An 18,194-nucleotide genomic window follows, 5' to 3' on the forward strand; every position below is an offset into this window, starting at 1 on the left:
GAATACTTGTTGATAACCATTTTATTCACAATCGTAATTCTTGCATTCACTTCTTCCCTTCCTTTCTGGTCAATTTATTTCAACCTTGGTGGTCAAACTGCGGCCTGCATAAGAAGGAAGATTCTACAATAGGAGACGGATGGAAGAAAAATAATGTTAACGGGCTATAGGTTTTGAAACCAATGGGCCTGGCTCATGGGTAGATCACTCTCAAAGAATTAAGAATGTTCACAAAGAAGAGGAAAACTTGGCATAATGGTATTTCCAGAGTAATAAATCATTACTCTGAGATAGAGCAAAGATGTATAAATGATAATAAAAGATTCTAAATTAATAAAGTGTTTTAGTTAGCGCTAGACACAAAATAAGAGTAGTTTTGGGTTTGTACTGCATTTCTAGAAATACCGTACTTTCAATGTAAAAAAGAATGATATGTTATGGTGAAGAAAGTGCGGAAAAATCATCACTACCAACCTGAATTTCTCACATTTTGTCACCTTCAGAAAAAAATAAGATTTATTTGTGCAAGCATAATGCAAATTAGATTTTTAAAGATGAAGATAAATCAGATGCTTACTTCAGAAAAGCTGCCATAGTCTGTTTCAAAGCGTCGGAGGCCTGGTCCAACTTTAATGACCTGGAACATACCTATATGTCAGGAATTAAAAAATGAAAAATAATTAGGGCTTATTTATTAATTTTACAGATTCATCACATTATTTCTCATTTCTCTTTTGTTCAATATTCTTTAATTTTCTCGTTTTGCTTGCTGGTCAAAATATATGGTATCAAAGATTAAAGTTCAGGTTGACGCTAAAGAGCCAGAAGGCATTGCATTGCTTAGTTGAAGCCTCTTAGCACAACAGATTTCCTTTTTTTCCATGTATTTATGTGTTTCAGTTGTTCTGTAAATGAAGCATATGTTTGCTTATTTGCTTATACAAAAACAGTTGAAAATTTGTTTGAACAGACTAGGTTTCAAGAATTTTCTGACGAGCAAATGGCTTGGCTTTGCTCTTCAGATAGGTCTAAGCACCACAGAGCCTACAGTCCTGTCCCTGAAAACCAAGCCCATTTGAATTTGTCAGTCAACTTTAGGGTGGCAGATCAACTTAGTCATTAACAATTATAGGTTCCTTGGCAGTGAAGACCCTGTAAGCATTATGGTTTTGTGCAGGGAGTAACAGAGTTTGAAAAAAATTTCACTAAAAGCGCTTCTCAGGTGGGTTTCAAGCGCTCTTGCTTTTTAAGTCTAGTGGCAATATAGATGAAAAGCATTGGAGTGTACCACTCAAGAAATTGCCAAATACTTTGGACATTTCCAGATTTTTGAACCCTCACCGTATTTAATTGTTTGTGTGCACATTGTTATTGAAGTATAGATCTTAAAGTGCATGATTGTGTTTGATATTTCATTTATATATATTGACAGTAACAACGATGCTTTGTTAAAGGTTGATAGTACATCACTAGTTCATATGACATGTTAACTCAATAAGATATTTAGAAAGATAGGAAATGTCTTAGACATATGTGCAAGACAACTCACACGTTTCTTTTCACACCTTGCATCATGAATTTCGAGGCTCACTATTTTCATATTAATGCTGCGAAACAGTATATCATTCAACCAAGAGACTCTTAGCTGGAGTGAAGCTTCAGCATTCCAAGAGGGAGCATCAAATTCACAAACAGCATTGAATTCATAAACAGTCTGCATTAAGGTCCTTCGTAGGCCAGCTACCTACCTGCTTCTTCAGATAACATTGACACAAGAAGGCAGCAGACTGAAAGAGCATTGCATTTTGAGAAGGTGTGTGAGTCACAGGCAGGCCATGTGGGCAACTCCTATCAATGACATTTTGATGCTAATGTAGACACAACATGGCGGCTAAGAAAGGATCCCTTCATACACCAACCTAAACATTTCCATATAATATCTTGTTAATTATTTACTTTTCATATTTTGCAGTTATTCTATTCACCATAATTTGCACATCTGCAACTACCTTTGTTCATTTAATCTGCACTACAATTGGCCCTATACATAAATTAATAATCAATAAAACCTTTTAAACTATATCGAGGATGTCTTGCATGTTCATCTTTGGGGAAAGGTGCTCAGGTAACCCAATTTAAATACATGTATTCTTGTAGTCTGTGGCAGGACTGATTTCTCAAGGTAAGTTGTGGATGATCAGTGGGTCACATCTTGTCTGGAATCTGCGGCTGTAGAAAGTCCCTACCAGAAAGAGCGGTACCGAAGGTAATTATTCTTTTGATGGATACTTCTAGCCGCAGATTTCTTGCCTTTTGAATAGATACTAGAACAGTACTTAAGGAAGGAGGGCTGTGAATAGACTCAAACCAGGAAGTCCTGCACAATTGAGCAGGTAATGTGCCCATCCCTGTGGACTTGGCTAGCTGGACGATAATGCTTCGTGAACGAATGGAGGGACGCCAACGTAGATGCCTGGAAGACCCCCATGACAAGGACGCTGTGTGTTAATGCAGTGGTAGCAGATTTGGCCAGGGTGGAATGGGAATGCAATGCTTCTGGAGGCTGTCCCGCCAGTGCGTGAAAGATATTAATGCAGAGCATGATCCAGCATAAAATGGTAAGCTTCTTCACAGCCTTGGCTTTGTTCACTCCAACAAACCCCACAAAGAGCTGATTGTCGAAGTGGTGATCTTTTGCCCGATCGATTTAAAAGCGGACTTCTTTCTTTGGGTCCAAGCACAGAGTCTCTCCTCCTCCTTAGAGGGGTGAGGTGGGGCATAAAACACCAGTAGAGGATTGATTGGATTACATGGAACGTGGTCACAATGTTCAAGAGACAGGATGCCCTAGTATGCAGAACCAGCTTGTCGGGGAAGGTGGTGGTGTATGGAGGATGAACACACAAAGCCTAAAGCTCACTGACGAAGTGCAGAATTGATGGCAACAAGGAACACTGTTACGAGGGTGAGAAGTTGTAAAAGACAACTGTGGAGTGGCTTGAATAGAGTACACAGCAAATACTTACAGATAATATTGAGGTCCCACTGGGGCTTCACAAACAGAGACAGGAGAAACATGTGTTGTAGACCTTTCAAAAAATACATCACAACAGGTGTTTTAAATAAAGCTGGCTTGTCAGGTAACTATAAGAAGGCCAAGAGGGCCAAAGAATAACCTTTAACAGCACCCAGGGAAAAGCCTTGCAGGCAAGAGATGGCACACATTTTTAAAACATCAGACAGTGAGACCTGGAGGGGGTCATTGAGGCGAGCGCCGCACCAAACAACAAATTTGTCCCAAAGATAGGCTTATAAAGTTTTCGTTGAGGTACGCCTGGCTGCCAAAATGACATGCAAAGTTATCCAGCTGTCACTGCTCAATATCTATGCATAAAGGTGGAGATTGCGAAGACCAGGGTGGAGAACCCAACAATTCTACTGTGACAGCAGGTCTTCACAGTAGGTCATCCTGATTTGAGGAAAGATGCTAAAGCCTGGGCATTCTGGTTACTATACACGCAGTGCCCAGTTCGAAGCCACCAGGATGACTTGAGCAAGGTGTGTCCTGATCTTTTTGAGAACTCGAGGCAGGAATGGTATAGGTTGGGAGCCATACAGGAGTCCCAATTTCCACGGTCTCTCAGTAAGAAACGCCTTGGAAACTCAAATGCGCAGCAGTGCTGACATTGCGCATTCTCGGCTGGGGCTAGATTGAGCCGAGGTTCTCCTCATTTGCGGAACAGACATTGCGCCACCTACAGATGTAGATGCCATTCGTGATCCGCCAGATGCAGAAGGTCAAGTCTGCCGCCCAGACATTCAAAGAGCCTGTCAGGAAAACTCCTTGGTGGTTCGGCCATTCTCAGAGGTGCAAGGCCTCCTAGGCACAGGGTCCGTGAGGCCCCCCCCCACCCTGTTTGTGGTTCGTAAGCACCTATACCAGCCTCCCATTGATTGATGGCAGGAATGCTTTTAGTGGTTAAAAGATGGCCCTCAGCTCAAGATGGCTGATAGGGATCCAGGATTGCACTGGAGCCCCAAATGGCCGCCACAACCCAGAAGTGATGCATCGGTCACCACTGTAACTTTTGGGTGGGGCAGGGGGAGCGGGCTGGCACTGACCCAATAACGGTCCAGAAGACATCACTGAAGATCTTTCACAGTATCCTCTGATTTATGGATGTGGTCGGAGTAGTCCTCTTTATTTTGGGCCCACTGGGACTTCAGTTCCCACTGCAAAGCTTGCATGTGCTAGACAAACAGGATGCACGAGGCCATCAGTCCAACCAGCTTCAGAGTCAACTTCACTGAAATCCAGGACCAGGTTTCAAGATTAGGATCATAGCCTGAATGTTCTGGGCACTCTTTCTGATGGGAAAGGCAAAAAAAAATCCAAAATTGGCTCAGATGAAGGGAAGTATCTGAGAAGGAGTAGGTGTGACCAGGTGTGTTTAAAGTGATACCAGGAGGTTCTACCTTCCTACTCAAGATCTGGGCAATTCCCAGAACTGGATGAGGTGGGCTCATTCATGTAATGTGGCATGCTTCATCAAAGGCCACCTCATGCCACCCTGGTAAGATTATACTACTAGGGCAAACTCAACCTCAAGTAGAACTGTCTTGAGGGAGTTCTTGAAAATATTTATCTGGACACTTGCCTGGGACCCAGTTCTCCTACCTAAAAATACCTGGGGATAAACCACAAGAAATCCTTCATTAGGTGGTACCCTAGGTATGAGTATAAATACAGAAAAAGTATGTTCAGAGGACGTTACTGGGGACCATGGTCCTTATGTAACTCTGTGGTGCCAAAACAATTAGTCTAAAAAGGGTCTCGGGCATTCATTTGGGGTTTCATTCGGATCCCTACATTAGTCTATCTAGTAAATGCAAAAGAAAAGACCTACCTCTTAATGTTAAATCAAAGGTAATTTACCTGAGTAGAGGAGAAGATAAATCATAGTGTTAAGGTAGACAGTCAGTAAGTTAATGTAATAAAGTATGTAGGACTTGAATGCACTATTGTGGCAAACGTGACATCACACAAGTACAAACTGCATATCCAAATGAGGAAAAACACATGAGGATAAAACCACGCTGCATTGCAGTGTACCACCTTCAACTTAACCTAATCCAGAGAGTCCCATTGTCTCATGGTCTTTTTAGGAGTGGGTGACTCCTATTATCACACTCTATCAAAAATATATCTATCTTTATACATGTACATTACACTGCAGTGATAATGAGGTTAGGACTCTAAAATGTGATGGATTAAATAATGCTCTATATTAGTTTCTATTATGCTCTGAAGGCGCCCATATACCCTTCACAAGTCCTCATCCACACATGTAGTAGTGAGAGCTGTGGCAGAGACTGAAATGTCTTGTAATGCTTTTTTAGGATGGACAAAATGTAAAAAATCACTTACTTCATCAAGAAGATTTTCCATCCATATTCCTGCCCTGGTAGAACCAGTTGATGAGAAAGCTGCAATTTTACATCATCATGTGCTGCCCTTTATTAGGTTTAATTTAATCTCACCTGCATAAATCTGCATGTTAGTGATTAAGCATTTTGCTGTCACTTGCAATCTACCCACATCTCACCATGAATGCAGATACTTGCAGTTTCCCTGCATTCCTCGCGGGACGCAGCACACAAAGATTAGAGGCTTTGTTTTCCGCCTCAACTGACAGTTTGATGTATTCTTGAATGTGCTATTTTTGATCTCTTTTATTAAATCTGTGCACTTTTATCTGTTGTTACATGCATACATGGTTTCCCATTGATTACAAATACAGATAAGATCATGTCAACAGTGTAACAGAACATCAGTGGAATACAAGCACAGGAATTGTCAACTCAGTCTCTGTGACTGGTGTCTAAGTTGCCAGAAGATCGACTTCGGAGCTAATAAAATGTATTTGCGTAACCATTAGTTGTTGTTCTCATTAGGTAACATTCACTTCAGTGCTTGTAGGTACTGATAGAGCCAACTTCAACTTATGGCAGATTTCTTTTGATTCTAACGCGTATTACAAAAAGGTAAAAAATAAACCTTAAAGAAAAACCTTGACCCTCCCGAGGTCCCCCTCCACCCCACTACATGCACTCGTGTGTTGCTACCCTCTTAGTGCAGTGCCCCCTTGCTCACAACTGTGTCATGTTAGCCTGTGCGAATCCTGACAAACATTTATTTGCTAGCATGTGATGACGGAATATACGCGTATAACGCGTCTGTGTGTGCCAGTTACTCACGCGTGTCTCAAACTGAGGAGCCCCCCCCCCCCCCAAGTCTCCACTGGTGTGCTGTTGTAGGTCAGCTAAACACCGCGTTCCAGTGTGTGGCTATGGGGACCTGCCTCAGACCTAATATTTCCTTGCGCCTGATGGCGAGGCCTTCCGCCTTAGCCCAAGCAAGCATTGAGTGTCGCCATGCCTGCACATGTAGTGGATTTGCTGCTTTCAATCTTTTCACGAGTAATCTCTAATCCACTACTATCCCCAAATCTACGAACCTGGATGACACTTTGATGGCAACCGTTCTTCAGAATTTATGTTTTAGATATACTGGCCAAGTAAAAGGTAGTTTTCGCCCTGTGCGGGCGTGCAATAGACGGGCTACTGCGTTCCAATACGCTACAATCCGGGGGCAACTCCATAACATATGTATGATGTCAGCTCCTACCTCAGCACATCTGGCACACGCCGCGTCCATTCTACTAAAGTAACAGTTAATGTTGGCAGGCATAAGGTAGGCCCTGTGTATTATATAAAGTTGAATTTGTCTGAACCACATATTTCTGGGTATGCGCGTTGGGCTTTCTAGTATCTGAGCCTTTCCTTGTCAGTAAGTGGGCGTCCCATGTCTAGTTCCTATTTTTTACAGACGGGGTTTAGACTTATTGCCGCATAAACTCTACAAGACGCAGCAAACCCACGTATTAGATGCCTACCACGTCCCGTGCATTTCAAGATGTATTGCCGGTTCTAAAGCTGTGTCTCCCCATTTGGCTGTCAGCGTGGCTATCAGTGAACAATGTGTGAGAAACTGCCCTGGCGGAATCCCCACCTCTTCAACCAAGGACGTGTATGGTATAAGTGCTCTGTCGCAGTAGAGGTCCCCAAGGGTCTGGATGCCTTTCTCCTACCATCACTCAATTACTTGGGTTGTCAGCACTGCATTGCCACTAGGGGACCCCACTAATGGTATTGCCGGTGCATAGGGGGTCACTGCCCTTGTGCTATATAAACATTTACAGAAACATTTGTATGCCACAGCTAGCAGCAATGGCCGGGGTGTCTTCGCTTTCACGCTAGTATGAAAAAGTCCGATGATTTGACTCGGTGTGTATGGAGGCTGTGTAGTTACCGTGTCTGCGCGGTGTCTATCGGCTAACCACCGGGCTATCCACTACAGCAAGTAGTAGTGTTTGAGACACAGTGCCGCCAACCCCCCTTGGTCTGTTGGCAAGTAAAGCTTTTGCAACTGCATTCTGTGTCGTGTCCCATATAAAGTCCCTGACCTGTTTCTCCAGCGTAGCAAAGAAGGAGGTTGGAATGTACCGGGCAGGTTCGCAAAGTAATAAAGAAGCCGTGGGAGGACTACCATTTTGGTCAATGCCACTCTTCACGTTACGGTAAGTGGGAGTGTGCCCCGAACGTATGGCCGTCAGTGCTCTTCCTTGGTTTCCATCAAAAAGATCTTGGGGCTGGCGATAGACCCGGATACATAGGTAGCGAATGGCGCCCTCCCTCCAGTGTAACACTACACCATTAATGGTAAAGCCTGGGTTGCTACACCATTCATTAAATGCGTACAGGCAGGACTTCTCAGCATTGACCGGAGCCCAGAGATGGCTGCAAAGTTCTGCAACAAAGGCGCCAGTTGATTAGGAACCTTCTCTATAGCCCCAATATAGACTTTAAGATAGTCAGCATAAAGAGATACTTGGTGCATGGCATCTCCTAGAGGTATACCGTCTCCCAATGTGGCACGCAGTGCTTCCGCAAGCAGCTCTATTGCGAGCGCAAAAAGGAGAGGGGATAATGGGCACCCCTGTCTAGTTACCATTCGCACCGGAATAGCATCTGACAGATAAAGTCCCAGCCGTACCCTGACGGTGGGGTCAATGTAAAGCCAATTGACGAGTTGTAAGAACCCTGGGCCGAAGTCATATTTCTGCAATGCTGCCGCGAGGTAGTCCCACTCTAAGGAATCAAAGGCCTTTTCCAGGTCTAGAATGAGGCAGCCTGCAGTCGGCCAGTCCCATACAGCGTCAGTCGCCACTCTGAAAAAGCGCCTCAGGTTAAGGGAAGTGCTCCGGGACGGCACAAAACCATTTTGGTCAGTGTTGATCAGCGTGGGGACCACCGATGTTAGTCGTTCCGCTAACACCTTTGCCAGAATTTTGTAGTCCGTGTTGAGCAGGGCGAGAGGTCTATAAGAACTAAATTCCGCTAGATCTTTGTTCTGCTTTAGTAGGGATACCAGATATGCCTCTCCCATTGAGGGAGGTAGCCCTTGTTCTTAAAAGGCAGTGTTGTACAGGGCCAGGAGACGTGGCGCAAGCAGATCTATATATGCCTTGTAAAATTCCGACGGCAGGCCATCTGGCCCGAAAGATTTCCCGGAGGCTAGGGATCCTATGACATCCCCTATCTTCTCCAAGGAGAGCTGCTCATTCAGTGCCTCCTGGTGCTCGTCTGCTGGTGTGGTTAATTGTATGGAATTGAGAAGCTCCTCTAACCTCTGCATGTCGTAGCGCCCACAAGTCTGATAGAGCTGTGTGTAATGCTGCGCCATCACTCAGTGTATTTCATGTTGCATATACAACATTTGACCTGTGCCTGTGCCTATGGCCCCAATGGACGCGCGGCCGTACTCCTGCTTAATCAGCCAGGCGAGTAACAGGTCAGCCAGTCCGCCGAAATACGTGTACGGGTTGCGTGCGCTGCATAGTTGTGTCATTTCAGGCACTCCAACAGGTCGCATGCTCAGCTCGCAGCTGTTCTAGGTGTCGGGATCTCTACCATGTCCCTCACCTTCTTGCTCCTAACGCAGCAGCTGAGACTCAATTTTCTTAAGGGAGGTGGACAGGTGTTTGCAGATATTCCATGTGGCGCCCATACAGTGCTCACTGATTGTTGTTTTAAAGGCTTCCCACTCTATTGTTACCGTCCTCGCCGTGTCTTCATTGAGCTCAAAATATGTGATAATGGCAGTCTCTAGCAGATGAGCGTAACTCTGGGCCTCGCAACGCACTAGTCTGAAGGCGCCATGTCGGTATTGGGGGGACGGTCTGCTTTCCACCCGAGCTGCATCCACAGCGGCTTATGATCACAGTGGGTCCGACGTAAATAGTCAGTTCTTTTTATTAGCAGTAGTAATGTGGGGGAGCCCACTAGCCTGTCAAGGCGCACATGCAGCCCATGGACCACCGAATGGAGCGAATAGACTCACGCAACAGGGTTAAGGGCACGCCAGAAGTCCACCAGCGTCCAGTGTGCAAGCCAATCTGAGAGAGCCCGAGCAGTGGACGTGGCGAGAGTTTTGTGAAGAGGGGGAAACGATCTATCTAGGTCCACAATGAGCACTGAATTAAAATGCTCTTCTATCAACCATGGGAGTCTGGCCCATGAAGCTAGCTTCTCTGAGAGGTGCACAATGAAAGATGGTTGGTCCACATTGGGGCATATATGGAACGCAATAACATTGGCTGACCATTAAGGGGCTCTCTAACAAACGTGTATCGGCCATCAGCATCGGTAAAGTCTTCTTCCTGCACAAATGGGACTCCTGCCCTTACCCAAATCAGCCTGCCACGTGCATGGGTCGAGTGCATGGTGCCAAACACCTGACCCCTCCATCGTCTGTGCAGCTTTTCCAGGTCTGTGTGTGTCATGTGTGTCTCTTGTAGTAGGGCAATGCCAACCGAATGTTGCTGTAGGTAGGCAAAGATCGAATAGCTACATGTGGGTGTGTGCATGCCGCGTATATTCCACGCGAGTATGTTGATGCGCATCATGTCTGATGTCTATTACCATTAGGGAGGGTGCGATATGGGCAGCATAGTTTCAGGCACGCGGCGCAGGTGGAGAGCCTCGGGGTGGTACTACATACCCAAAACTTCAATTTAAACATTAACATTCGTAACTGAGAGGGGCAAACTCTTCGGAGATGTCCGTCCAAACTTTTGTCCAACAGTGACAGAAACTAGCCCAGTGCAGTGCCTGGTAGGGGTATGTGTATCGTGTGCTTGACTATTCTGCGCGTGTTCTCTTCATCTCCCTGTGTCGCCACCCGCCATCCAAGCCGGTGTGCACAGGGTGAAGTGTCGCAGCCCGTGTGTCATTGGCCATAAGCATAAAGGTGTAGGGGATATTTAGCCTACCCATGCATTCTCTTGTGTGTGCGCAGAGTCACCCACAATCTGCCCCATGACTGAGTGCATGGCAATGTCTCAGTGTGAATGCGCAAACGTTGGTGTGTAACGTGAGCTTGTGAGCAGAGAGCCCATTGGAGGTTACTAACCCACTGATAGTGCCCCATCATCCCATGACTGGCGATATGCGCTTACCATTTGCGGGCGTCCCACCCCCAGCGAGTCAGTAGGCATTGTTGTGACAGTGCTTAGTGTTACCACCCACCCACCTAGTCAGTCAGTCAGTACGCAGGGAGGCATACCATAGTGGTTGTGCATTACGCTTACGCGCAGGTGTCATATGTGGGGTGTGCTCGCGTGTGTCTAAAATGTCTGTAGTGCATTCAACAACAACTGGTGAATATCAGCACTGAAAACAATCTGAAAACATCTCTACTTGTGAGAGAACCCCCGGTTCAGTGCATGACATCTGTAGTTCTTCAAATTAGGTCATCAGAAGTTTGAGGGGTGACCGTCAACATGTGTGCGCCATCCGGGTCGTCAAGCCTGGGGATCAAAGAACCGCCGACCGTCGTCGACTCATAGGAGCACTCTTCCTGGGGCTTCCGGTTCATCGCAGTGTTAAGTGCTGCAACAACCTCTAGAGCACCCGGTCGCTCCTTTCTGCTCTGGGCTTGGTGCCATTGATTTTGTGTGCTCAATCTCCCCACGCCTCCCTCGACGCGCCCGCCAACCGACAGCTCTGGTAAAATCTGCGTCCGAGGGCGATGTCCTTTCCATAGTCCTGACTCCTTCAACCAGTTCCAAATTTCTCCGGGCGACTCGAAGAAGCGGACCACGCCTTTTGCCACTGTTCTCAGCTTAGCGGTGAACAGGAGGGAGTAGGTGATTTCCAGTTCGCAGAGCTTTTGTTTCACGGCCATATAGGTATTCCTGCGTCTTTGTACTTGTGCTGTGTAATCCGAAACACCATAATGGGGCTGACGCCCACATTAAGATCCGTGATTTTTCGTGTTTCACGTAGAACTGCATCCCTATCCTGATAGTTCAGGAGCTGCTGGGGGTGGCCTGTGTGCTAGCACTCGATGAGCCCGTTCAACTGTAAAGTGCACTGACAGCGTTCCCGAGGATAATATGTCTTGAAGCAAACGCTCAATATACTGTTCAGGGCTTTAGCCTTCTTCCACCTCCGGGAGCCCGACGACGGGGACATTGTTGCAGCGGGAGCGCCCCTCTGCATACTCAACCCTGTCCTTTAGTGCATGCTTGCGATCAAGGATGTCTTGTAGTGTCGCAGTGTGGCTCTGGGTGATGGGGTTTAGCTCCGTCAGTGACTGATATTGCTGGTGCACCTTTTCAGACAGTTTATGATGATCAGCGCGCAGTAGGGTGAAGTCTGATGTGACCTTGTCTCTCTTGGATTCGAGGGATGACTTTGTCTGATCCAGCGTAGTCCCAATTTTTTCTACTGCTGCCAGCACCAAGTCCAGCTTGGCTGCAAGTGACTTATTTAGAGAGACTGCAACCTTTTCCCCTCCTGCACGCGGTGTCTCCGGATTGCCGGCACGGATGGCTCCTTGTTGCATGGTTTTGCGTAGACAGCCCATTACTAGTTGTTGAGCGGTAGGCATTCACCTGTATCTGTCAGCTTCTATCTAGGAACTCTCCTAGCGTCGCAACGCGGCCCCAGGCCAGCTTTGTTGGCACCCGTATGGGAAGTTATCTAGCACCGACCATCTAGACCCTCTCCGTAGACCTGGCCACCTCTAATAGGAACCAATCTTATGGAAGTCAGCTTTGGTCCTACTCTAGAAGGAACAGTCCAGCCCAAACTTCCAGAACATGTCCCCTCTGAATGGGAAAATAAGCGACCCCAGACAAGTTTTAGACTATTTGGGCCTCATCAGTACAGTACTGCTCGAGTTCCTTGGCACCTCGGGATGAAGACGCCATTGGTAGTCTGCCAGTCGATGCATGTTCAGCACGTCTGCATTGGCGTTCAAAGACCCTGCCCAACTGTTTGGTCACTGGGGAAGATTTGATGCTGGTTCAGCCTTTCCAAAGGCGCAAGTCTCCTGGCACAGGATCCAGGTCCCCCAATTCCCATTGCTTCTTGCAGTGCCACATGCCACTTGTGTTGTTTGTGAGGACCTACACCAGCTTCTTTTTGATGGTTGGTAAGAAGGCTTTCGCTGCCAACCAAACAACACGAAGATCCACACTGAATTGCATGAAGCTGGCACTCCGCTAGAGACAAGAGGCCCTTGATTTAAGCTCACCCCAGTGGCCTTCATCAGCCCAGCAGCGTTGCGTCTCCCACCATCCTGAGTTCTGGGTGGGAAGGGAGAGCAGTCTGCCACAACTCAGGTTGATGTACGTCTGCCACCACAACAGGTCCTGAGCTGTCTTTTGTGAAATGTGGATAGACAGGTAGGACAGGTCACCCTTATGTAGGGTCCACTCAAACCTGCAGTTCCACAGTAGGACGCTCACGCGCCACCGGCACAAGGGACAGGGAGGATGCATTTGGCTAAGAGCCCAGGAATCCTCAATCGTTTTTCTGACACCCAGCACTGAGCCTGAAACATCAATATCATATTCTGAATATCGCAGACTTATTGCTAAGGTAGAAGAGCCTTAAACACCACCGCCAATGTGTACAGCATCAAAGCAATGAAAGGAATTGTCTGAGAAAAACCCCAAGAAAGTAGAGAGCAAACATCGTTCAGAGATGGTCTGTGGCAGACAGCAGCAAATCCGTCTTGGGTTGCCAATCATCTAGTAATAGCAACACATGTATCCCCTTCCTTCGAAGAACTGTGACCACTGCCATCATTTTAGTGAACACTCAAGGGACTGACGTAAGGCAAAGAGCACCACAGCAAACTGGCAGTGGCCTGAACCCACTGTGACCTACTGTGAGAGGCTGGCTTTGTATATGGTGCTCACTTTTGTAAGTGTAGCACCCTGCACTAATCCGGGCAACCCTTATGGTGACTTTAGTGGTTTTAGACAAGCTTAGATAGCTTTCTAAGTGGTAGCTGTAGAGAGCAGCCTTCAGGTTTAGTCCAGAAGGAGTGAAAAGCAACTTGCTTTACCAATACTTAATCTTATGTTATTGGTTGATTGAAAAAGAATCCTACAGTTTAGTTATAAAAATACAAACACTCACTGACACATTGTATTATCTCCTACCTGGAGATACAATACACACAATACTTAGGAAACAGAGCACGTAAGTAGCACAGTGGTCTCCAGGGGGGAGACCAAACCCTATACTAAAATAGTGGAATGTGAAGGCAAGAGTGGACCTTCAGGACGTAGAAGAGCCGGGGACCCAAGGAACCACCCACGGTGAGTATCTAGGAACCCCACGGAGATAGTGTACAGAGTGGGAAAACGAACGCGTGCTAAATGATAGTCAATAGTTAAGTCGCGGTTGCAGTTTTAAAGAAAAAGGACCCTTCCCAGCGGACCCTGTAGACACCCCGTGGAAGATGGAAGGCTGGAGAGTCACCTCACTTCACCTGTGGACTCCCCAAGAACCAGGATACCTACACCCGGGAAGCCGGGTGCATAGGTGTCAAAAGACATCGGAAACCGCAGTAGACCACAATGGAGGACTTAAGGAAAGATGCTGCTAGAGAATATGATGAAGGAGTCCAATGGAACGCAAAGGTGGATTCAAGGTGATAAGAACCTGCAAGCAGAGGGGACACAGTCTATACCACTCAGGAGTGACCAGGAGGCACAGAAGACGGATCCTCATCGATGTCGGATGCAGGAGAGTTTGACGTTGCCCTTGAAGTTGCAGTTGCGCGGACCAGCGAAGCTGAGGAAGACCAGGAGCCGTTTATGAGCTGTCCCTTGTCGGATGTCGAGAGCCAGGAGGTCAATGTCCGGCAGGGGCACCAACAAGCCTTGGAAACTGCAAACAACGTAGTCCACGAAAAAGGTGCAGTGCTGGGACCAGCAAGGTCCAAGTGACTCACCATGAGCAGGTAAGTCAAAGCAGGCCGTGAGCAAGCAGGGCAGCCTACTGGAGCCAAAGAAAACCCTCAAGAGGACCCACGGGCCAGAGGCACAGGAGTCGCAAGTGGACATCGAGCAGCTCTCCAATGAAGAAGGCCCACGGTGCAGAGAAAGCGGTGAGGGCGAAGATATTGGCTGCTGAAGTTGCTTGAGGTTGGTGCTTCGTGAAGCCAAAGATCTCTGGAGGAGAGCTTCAACAAGCCAAGTCAACGGAGTGCACAAGGGATCTGTTACAATAGTTCTGGCGACGGATATTGGGCTCAAACTCAGAATGAAGACAGTGCAGGTGTCAAGGGAGTTGTAGACCCAGCACTTGTATTGCTGAGCCTTTAGGAGTCCGTGGGAGCCCAGGATCAGCAGACTGGTCAGCTGCGTTGTGGTGCCTGCAGATGCAACAGGAGTGACTCCTTCACTCCAAGCGAGATTCCATCAGGAATCTTGGATGTCTACAGGCCTGGTGAAGAGCCTGTATGGAACACAGGCACAGATTTCGCAGACAACCAGCAGCACGACAAGACCAGGAGCAGCAGGAATCTTACCCGGTGCAGTCTTGGTTTCCAAAGCGAAGTCCAGAGTGTCCAGACAGTCGAAGTTGAAGCGGTATGTGATCTGAATCTTGTTCCACAACGAAACTTGGGACCCATCCACAGGTAAGCCCTTAAGGACCCTTAGGAGAGGGTAGGGACGATTCAGGGATCCCTCCCAGAGGAGGGGCTGGACAGTGGGGAGGAAACTTCCATGTCCTTTGTCCAGTTTTGCCCCAGGGCAGAGCCAACGGATCCCTGAACTGGAGTATGCAAGGAGGGTACCAAATGTGCCCTTCAAGCAGTCTCAGTGGTAAAGCAAGCACCCCACCCTGCCCCAATACACCAAAACCTGTCTGGGAGGTGCAACACCTCCCTGTGACAGGATATCTATTGTTCTGCCTTTCCCTGCTTGAGCTTGGCTCACCAGCAGGAGAGCAGAAACGTTAATCTGGTCTGCAGCAGCCCTAGCTTGCTGTGTGGTTCTGGAAGACTGGTACCGGGGGCACTGCACCAATGGCACAGTGAGCCCGGGACCCAGGTCCAGACGTGGGTCCCGTGCTCTCCATGCCACTGGAGTTAAGCTATCTTGGCTGATGAGGGCTGAAAGCCCGAAACCGGTCCTAGGTTGCTTGTTTCCAGTCCAAGGAGAACCTGGATAGCAGTTCGGGCTGGACTGTTCCTAGTGGGGGCAGGGTCAAGACTGATTTGCATATGGCTGGGTCCAAGCTGGAATGGCATGGTGAGCAAAAAAAGATAGATTTAGGCCAGATCTCTGCACTGGGGTGAATGTATGACATTGTTCTGCATTCTGTCCATCAATTTTTCTTTTTGTAATTTAGGGAAGAAGCCCAGTGACTGGGGTCCTGATTAGCAGGTTTTCAGTCAGACTAGTCAGAAAAACATAATGACACCAGCAAAAAGTGGGGGTGACTATGATAGCAGATCCTACTTTGCTACAACTACAGGTAGCAAATGAGAGACCACAGGACTGGGTATATGAAAATAGGCATCCTGCAAGTCCAAGGACACCCTCCAGTCCACCAGATGCTGAACAAATAGGAACCAAGCCAGAGTGAGCATTCTGAATTTTCTTTTCTCGAGGAGGCTTTCAATAGTCAGAAAACCAATGTGGGCAAGAGGCCACAATTGTCCTTCAACATGAGGAAGTAGCGAGTGTCACAGCCTTTTTCCTTCTCTCAGTACAGAACTCATTAAATGACCCCAAGATGGACGTTGACTAACTGCAAAATATTTAGACACAAGGTCTGCAAAAATGTGTGTGAGTGTTGAGAAATAGAAGGAGGGGGTGAAATGAAGGATAGTGTGTAACATTTTTAAACAATTTGTGAAACCCATCTGTCGGATGTGATGGATTTCTAATCGAGAGGAAGTAACAGATCCCACACCCCTACTGGCTGGCTTAGAGTCTGTAAGGGAAACTTAAAGCAGTTTGGGAGCCAGGATAGTTACAATCTGAATAGGAACACAAGCAACACCTGGCTAGTTTAAGACTTTTTTGGTCTTGTCTAGACTGCTGCTTGAGTTCTATGTCACCTCAGGATGAAGACAGCTTTCCTGGTCAGCCAGACAAAGCCTGCCCAGCTTCTCAGTAGAGGCATTTAACTTCCCTGCCAAGCAGGGAGGAACTAGGTGACTGTTGACCCTGTTGGTATGAACAATTCCGACTGCTGTCATTTCCTCTGCAGTGAAAAGTCTGGATCGGATGCTGAAGAGTCTGAGAAAACTATCTTTCCTAGTATAGTTTCTATATTGCAGGTAGAAATGGAGGGCTGGTGACGGTGATCCTAGGGATGGTGTTGTGGGATAATTATCTTTGGATCAATCCAGTGCCGAATCAGCCTCGTCTGTGAAAAGTCTAGAGACATCAAAGAGCATGTCCATTGGGGATACCTGGGCAACAACAGAAATCCAGTCACTCAGATCTATGCGTGCAGTATAAGCACCACACTGGCACAGAAAGAGCAGCCTACGCAGTCAGTAGTGTCAAGGTCAGCTCATGGTACAAATTTTCTACATCCAGGATCATTTGGGCAAGAGAGACTCTGAGGTCATCCAGATTGGTAGGCAAGATCTTGTGGACAATGTCCCACAATGCATGGGCATACCTGCTCGAAGCAACACTGCGTTAAAAAAATTTAGCACCAGGCTGGGTTAGGAACACATGTTTTTTTCCAAAAGCATCACTAATACTAAGAAAGAGGCATTTTCATTATTTGGATGAACAGTTGGCAAGTAAGTCTCAGTTTCTGGGGAGGTGTATACCCCACAAGCGATCTGCAAATCTCAGTAAAGCCCTTCATCTGTATAGTGAGGGGACAGTAAATTGCCTGGTTCGTCTGTATCCGGGTTGTGAGGATGCAGGCCCTGGACAGCATCACATTCAGACCAGAAAAGGGTCTCCAGCTGCTGGCAATGAGGAAGAGGCTGAGGATCTTGTCAATCATTACTAGTTGTGCATTGATAATGTCATTGAATGACAAAGGCACAGTGTAGGAGGCTGGATAAATATATGGTGTTCACTTATATAAGTGTAGCACCCTGCACCAATCCAAGATACCGGTTATGGTGATTTTAGTGATCTTAGACAACTGTAGAAAGCTCTCTAAGTGGTAGCTGAGGAGAGCAGCCTTCAGGCTTAGCCTAGGAGTCAAATGCATCTTGTTTTACCAGCACTTAATCTTATGGTATGGGTTAAGAGAAAAAGAACCACACAGTGTAGTTATAAAACATATGTATATACTATTAACACTCACTAACACAATACAGTATTGCCTACCCGGAGATATATGCACAATAGACACAATACTTGTCAATAGAATAAGCAAGAAGCACAAATACACAGCGATCCCCAGGGGGAGACCAAACCATATGCTAAAATAGTGGAATGCGAACCATGACTCAAGTCAAGAGTGGACCCAGAAGATGAAGAAGAGTTGGGCACCCAAGTAACCACCCCAGCTGAGTACCTAGGAACCCCACGGAGGTTGTGTGCAGTGTGGGAACACGAAAGCATACTCAATCCAAGTCAATGGGTTAGTTGCAGTTGCATTTTAAAGAAGTACCCTTCCCAGCGGACCCTGAAGAAACCCAGTGTTAGACGGAAGGGTGGAGAGCCCCCCCATCCGTGGATACCCCGGGAACCAGTATACCTACTGTTAGAACTGGTTATTTCTGGTTGGCTAAGGCTGACGCCAAAGCTAGGCAGAAACCACCATTCTAGTAAGGGCAA

General features: G+C 47.0%; 1 protein-coding gene across 1 annotated transcript in view; it reads right to left on the reverse strand.

Annotated features, from left to right (window-relative positions):
- INTS8 (integrator complex subunit 8) overlaps positions 1–18,194 on the reverse strand; it is a 793,677-nt gene that overhangs the window by 561,315 nt on the left and 214,168 nt on the right. The window contains exon 12 of the mRNA XM_086966019.1: positions 578–648. Coding sequence (XP_086822145.1) covers positions 578–648 — 71 coding nt within the window. The remainder of the gene's footprint in view (positions 1–577; positions 649–18,194) is intronic.

The sequence above is a fragment of the Lissotriton vulgaris genome, chromosome 4_1, assembly GCF_964263255.1.
Source record: "Lissotriton vulgaris chromosome 4_1, aLisVul1.2, whole genome shotgun sequence".
Taxonomy (NCBI): Eukaryota; Metazoa; Chordata; class Amphibia; order Caudata; family Salamandridae; genus Lissotriton; species Lissotriton vulgaris.